Below are 6,391 nucleotides of genomic sequence, written 5' to 3' on the forward strand. Positions count from 1 at the left end.
AACGTCAGAATGACAGAACATCCTCAGGTAAAATATGGAATGGCAGAATTTCACACAATGCGAAATGACAGAATATCCCAAAACGCGGAATGAGGAGCAAGTATCGAGCTGTAATTTTAGGTAAAAGATTTCCCATTCTAACTTGAATTACTGCATAAGAAGACAATAACGCTAAATATGATGTTTCAACAGCAAGGACAACCATATAATATAATATAAATAAGATCTTTTGACAGGGAGCCCACGTCACAAAGTGTGGTTTTCAGTGAGGCCCTGCATAAATCTAACGTAAGGATAAAAAATATATAAATATGGTTATCAAGAATAGGATAAAAGGGTATAATCAATAGAAGAGACTACATGTTTTTAACAAGACGTCTAAAAACTGAAAAATCGGAAATGTTCCTAATGCCGTCTGGGAGAGCGTTCCAGTCATCTACTGCATGACAAACAAACCGATGCTGACCCCATGTACGCTTTGATTGTGGTTTACAAATGTTGTTATTAAAACGAGTGTTATAATCATGTATATCTTTAAAATGATTAAAATTAAAATTCCAATCAATTAGTCCATTCAAGGACTTAAAAACCAAAAATAGACGATGTGATCTTCGCCTTTTTTCCAATGTATCCCAACCAAGTAGATCAAGAGCTTCTGTTGCTGATGAATGCTTTGGCATATCTAAAATTAATTTAGCTGCTTTATTCTGGAGTAATTGGATCTTGTTCATCAGAGTGGTGTTGGATTTATCTCCCCAAGTCACATCTGCATAATCAAGGATTGGCAGCACCATGGCTTTTACAAAGAGTTCCCTTGTATTTCTTGGCAGAAGATGTTTTATTCTCTGTAAAACGCCAAGCCTCTGAGACACTTTGGTCTTAATGTAATCCACATGATCAGTCCAAGACAGATTCTCATTGATAATTACGCCCAGATACTTGAACGAATTGACTCTGTCTAACTCCTTCTCCTTGATTATTAATGTGAATTCTTCTAAGGTGTTAAGTTTCCTTGGACCGCCAATGAGCATGAATTTAGACTTCGAGATATTTAGTGTAAGTTTATGCTCGTAGAGCCACTGAGCTAGCCTGTCTAGATCCTGATTCAACATGGTCTGTAGGTCACGGGCTGATTGAGAAGAGCAGTAGATAGCAGTGTCATCAGCGAATAAGGTGACCGTAGTGTTCCGAAGGACCTTGGGTAGATCGTTGATGTAAATGGCAAATAGTAATGGACCGAGAATAGATCCCTGAGGAACACCAACGGAAACCTTCCGCGCAGGAGAAGAGGCTTGACCAATCACAGTCTTCTGGTAACGAGAGGATAGGTAGGAATGGAACCACTCCAGATTCTTGCTGCGTAATCCTAGAGATTTGAGCTTCCCGAGTAAAATGACATGGTCAACGGTGTCGAAGGCCTTCTTCAGATCAATAAAAACTACACCATTTACTAAACCTTTATCCATATTACTTAGCACTTCATCGGTAAACTGCGTTAGAGCTAAAGCGGTAGATCTTGCACGTCTAAAGCCAAACTGGTTCACAGCAAGCAGATTGTTGGAGTCAAGGTAGCCGTAAAGTTGAGAATGACAATAATATTTCGATTTCAGCTTCTTTTCCTCGCTATTCGCACAGTTCCTCAATTTTCGGTACATTTGCCAGTGATACTGCGAGTTCTTACACTTCTGAGCCTGTTTCCAGTGGTAATCTCGATCACTCCGAATTTCGAGGAGTTTGTTCGTAACCCACGGTGTCTTTGTCCCCTTCACACGCTTTGATTTTATCGGAGCGTGGTCGTTTGCAATGCTATTGAAAAGACCTTCCCAGAGGAACACGGCATCATCAACATCATTAGCACTTTCGATTATGCTCCAAGGTAAGTTGCTGAGATCACGCAAGAATGCTTCTTTGTTGTAGCTTTTAAAACAACGATACTCGAGCAAGTTTGGTGGAAGTTTCTTTACACCTCCCTTGATAGTACAGAACACAATGCTATGATCGCTGATGCTTGACTGCAGAACATCGGAATGCACGACCCTGTGAGTGTTGTTAACGAACATCAAGTCTATCGTGGTGCTAGAATTCTCAGTGACCCGAGTAGGTTTACAAATAATCTGAGAAAGACTGTGTTGTAATGCAAATTCATCAAGTTTACGGCGTAACTGATTCTTGGTGGAATAATCAATATTAAAGTCACCCACCAAAACAATATCGGAGTTTTCAGTGTCGATGTAATTTAGCGAATCAGCTAGATTTGAAATAAAACCATCGATGTTCCCATCATCAGGTCTGTAAGAACAACACAGTATCATTCGTTTGCATTTAGGTCTCTTGATTTCCACTCACAGACATTCAAAGTTATGCTTTATGAGATCAGACATAACGACAAAGGGGATTCCATCCCGGACGAAAATTAAAACTCCTCCACCACAACTTTTGGTCAAACACTGTCTATCCTTACGCACAAGCGAGTACCCTGGTATCGTGATCTCATTGTCCAAAATATTTGGAGCTAGCCAGGTTTCAGAAAGAGTCAAGATGTCGAAGGAGTGTTTGTGGACGAGTTCCTTTACATGATCGAGTTTGTTTACCAAACGATTAACGTTTAAATGAGCAATCTTGAAACCCCGTAACATGCGAACGTCAGAATGAAAATCGTTATTGTTTGACCGTTGCTGAGTAGTAGTATTGCAATAAGAGTCATCTAAACAGTCTATGCCAGGAAACAGACAAGTAAAACACATCCAGGTAGAAGATTCATTAGTTGCGAGAGAATAATATTCATCAACGCCCATGTTCAAGCATTTAGCATGGTGCCATTTGTCGCAACCGTCACACTGAATAGCTCTTTGGTTTGAGCGACATCCTTTAGAACAAATAGCACACGGATCTTTCACCGGACCGGGGTTGGAGCTCACATCCCCGGCTAAGAGCAGTAAGTACGAGGCAGAAAGACTGACGTTAGCCAAGTAAATCGAAGCTTGAAGTTTCCAAGATGGCGACGAGGCAATACGTGTTGAGCGTCTTGGTAGACCAGAGTTTCGTCCAGGAAAGCTGGCAGAGTTTAAATTAAGGGCCAGAAACAAGTTTCCATCATCAAAAAGCCTTTCGGGTACAGATGAGATGTTTAGAGATGTTGCAAATAACAATACTAGGACAAGAGACGCGCTACACCGAGAGAGCCAACCGATCGCCATTGTGGGACCAGTTGGAAGTCAACATACATCGGTTTCAGTGCATCTCAGACGTCAAAAACTAAAATCTTCACTGAAATACGTCTCATCAAGGGCCACTCAATATATTCAGACAAGAGAAATAAGAAGAAAGATACCCTTATTTTCCCGCGATTCAGATCACAGTAGTTGAACTCCCTGATAAGTTTCACAGTGACGAGACAACCCCTCTTGATAGATAATAAGGAATGTCCTGAAATAAGCAAACACAACGTCAATTAGTGCTGAGGGAGCTGTGGGTAACTATAAGTGTTATCACGTTATCTTCGTGTTGTCACGGGAGAGGAAATTATGACGAAGGAACATTGAATATAAATATCAACATTCATTCCTTCCGTGGTAAATAACCTCCCGTTGCATTGAATTAGCTGGAATGAGATTTGGTTTCATCTCATATTTGATCACACTTCAGTGTCATTCACTTCTCAGTTAATTCACTGTCCAACAAGTTAAGTATGTTACTGTAGACACTGGATTTAATTCATCGGACATACTAGCGAAACTGTGGTTCTGCGTCGGTGGGAGAGTATAACAGGGTAATTTAGTATCATCAAGTGAGTAAATAACGTAAATTTGCCGCCGTGAAGAGTTTCAAAGCTGACGTTTCGAGCGTTAGCCCTTCCTCAGAGCTTCATCTAGTCGCTCTGACGAAGGGCCAACGCTCGAAACATCAGCTTTAAAACTCTTTACGGTGGGCAATTTACGCTATTAACTTAGTTGATAATACTAAATTACCGGGACATACTGGCGGTTTGGTCCTCAGTTATTCCGTAATTGTAGGACCACAGGAGTTATACATGAATAGGTCGCCCTTATGCACATTGTTCAAGCATCAGTCTCATTTACAAAGCCAAAGAAGCTAGAAAGAGTTAGCATCAGATTTATCGAATGGTTGACAACCAGCTGAACACAGAAACCAAAACGGCTGAGGGGCCTCTCGTCTCAATAAACCAACTTAAGCTCGTCTGGAACGCTTCATGCGTGACCTTACTTCTTTTGCGGATGTAAACCTTCATAATCAAGGAAGTCTAACACCTTATCTAGAAAAATAATCGAATATTTCAGTTATGAATGATTGTGCTAGAAACTTAAAATCTTTGCATAATTGTCGTTATGGAGCTGAACTTGATTTCTTCGTGTCACGTTATCGAGTGGGAACTAATTTACGGCATTCACCTTAAGAGTAATGAAGCGGATTCCCTCTGCATGCTTTTAGTTGAAATTTATTTCTGAGAAGTGAAAAAGAAATCATTATTAGCTCGCTTCATTTAATTAAGCTCAAGTAGGTTCATACCAGGTAACCAAAGCATCAGTAGGAATATTAATATCGTCATAGAGTCTTAAGTTTGTTGAGTATAATTTCGTTATTCGTTTATATTTAGCTTGTACTTTTGTAGTTACTATATGAATTCAAAGCCCGAAGATATTTAGGGGTAAGCTGCCACGATGAGTTTCCAAGTGATTAATATTTGTGACTGTCTTGTCTAACTTCCGGCAGTGAACGTGCTTAATTTGTCTTCTGAACTTGATATGAACCCACTCGAAAGTTTTTATTTTGATTTATGCAGTCGAAGATTGATTCAGTTGTTCGGAAAAATTAACTACGTCGTTGTTCATTTGTGAGATTCTCGTAAAAGAGTCTGGGTTAGTGTTCTGGAATCAAAAGTTGGATCTTCCATAGTCAGTTGACCAGCAAGCCCACTCCTGCCTAGCGATAGCGAATTTATATGCATGTAGTTTAGATTTTACTTAGACTCAGGCAACCAGAGTTACCCAGATTGAAAATAGGTGGGAAAAGCAGAGCGGATAGAGAAGTGCAGCGTACGCTTTAGGTTTAAAGGTCTTTTTTTTTAAAGTACAAAATAACCAAATGCACAATATTGCATTCATAACCATTACAATTCCTCAAATTTGATCGGCGCATTAGCTGCTTTATTTTTCAAAAATCATTCTGTGCAGCTGTAATCGGACAATGTAGTCGGACAGTTGGCTGTAATCGGACACTTGTAGTCCGACAGCTGAAGCAGCCAATCATACTCAATCCATTCAGCCAAATCCACCAATCACAGAATAATCACAATAACCATAGCAACAACCACTTATCCTAAAAACATCTGAGGAATTTTCAAAATGGAGAAGTTTTTTTTTACTTTAGAAATTGTCTCTACCTGAGATATTTGGCCCAAATGTATTTTGCTGTTTTCGGAAATTGTAACGGTTAGGATCAATTGGTACTTTTGTCGATCACTCATATGATTACAAACCGAATTGGATTTCACTCGGTCCCATTACCATCATTTATCGCATGAGTTGGCAAACAAGTTTTTCTTCAATATCTCGACATAGAAGCCCGGAAGCTGCATATTTTTTTTAATTACCTTCTCATCCCTATCCAGCTGTAACTTAGACATCTAACGGAGAAGTTTTCCTTTTTTAGAACCACATTAAAACGTCAAATCTGAATTGATTACGGAAATTATAACTCTTGGCTTCCCTTTATGAGAAACGCAGAAGATGTTGTCGTTTGTGCACATGCCACTGAGTCAATCGCCACGCAACGAACTAGACTTATGGAGTCGTTAATGAAGAGCGTAACATTTTTGTTTTGAGTTAACCAGCAGAAGGCACACCATGTATGTTTCATAGTCGCTATCAAGTAAACTTTGCCGGACTTTGAGTTCGTCTCAAGATAGAACAACACAAATACACAAGGAAATTTTTACAGTAATTTTATAACCATCCTTTTGTCTTTTAAAAGCTTGAAGCTCAGTAGATTCTGTCATATCGGTCTTTGTCAAAACTGTCTTTGTTTGATGCTACTTTTCGACACAGGAAAAGTATGTCGGACAAAAATACTCACCAAAAAAAAATTTCTTTGCCAGCTTCAATAATGACAGGGGATTAAGTTTAGATGATAAAACAAAGTATTATTTTGACAGAAATACCGTAGGTCTAGTATATTCGTTACATGAGGTCACGCAACTCAGGTAACGCTGTTTCTCTGATGCATGCTGACATTAGCTCTTAAAATCTATTCTTCTAAATTTTCCTTTCGCTGAAACGTTCAATATTATAGTGTTTGCAATAAATCGACGACCAGCAAACGAACTTTTGTTCTTTTATGACAGTTATATAAGACCCCACACCGGCTCTTAGTA

General features: G+C 39.3%; 1 protein-coding gene across 1 annotated transcript; it reads right to left on the reverse strand.

The window, feature by feature from the left end:
* Positions 1 to 356: 356 nt before the first annotated feature.
* On the reverse strand, positions 357 to 3,197 carry LOC136281833 (uncharacterized). Its single transcript, XM_066168863.1, has 2 exons — positions 2,347 to 3,197; positions 357 to 2,289 (listed from the first exon to the last, which is right to left on the reverse strand). The coding sequence occupies exons 1-2, from the start codon at positions 3,195 to 3,197 to the stop codon at positions 357 to 359; spliced, it is 2,784 nt and encodes a 927-aa protein (XP_066024960.1).
* Between the last annotated feature and the right edge of the window lie 3,194 nt (positions 3,198 to 6,391).

The sequence above is a fragment of the Pocillopora verrucosa genome, chromosome 6 (genome assembly GCF_036669915.1).
Source record: "Pocillopora verrucosa isolate sample1 chromosome 6, ASM3666991v2, whole genome shotgun sequence".
NCBI classification, from domain to species: domain Eukaryota; kingdom Metazoa; phylum Cnidaria; class Anthozoa; order Scleractinia; family Pocilloporidae; genus Pocillopora; species Pocillopora verrucosa.

Bases quoted from the DNA above. Each gene is read 5' to 3' on its own strand.
- LOC136281833 (XM_066168863.1), bottom strand. From the start codon at position 3,197: ATGGCGATCGGTTGGCTCTCTCGGTGTAGCGCGTCTCTTGTCCTAGTA. The intron at 2,290-2,346 runs GTGAGTGGAAAT...TTGTTCTTACAG, and splicing joins AAGCATAACTTTGAATGTCT to ACCTGATGATGGGAACATCG.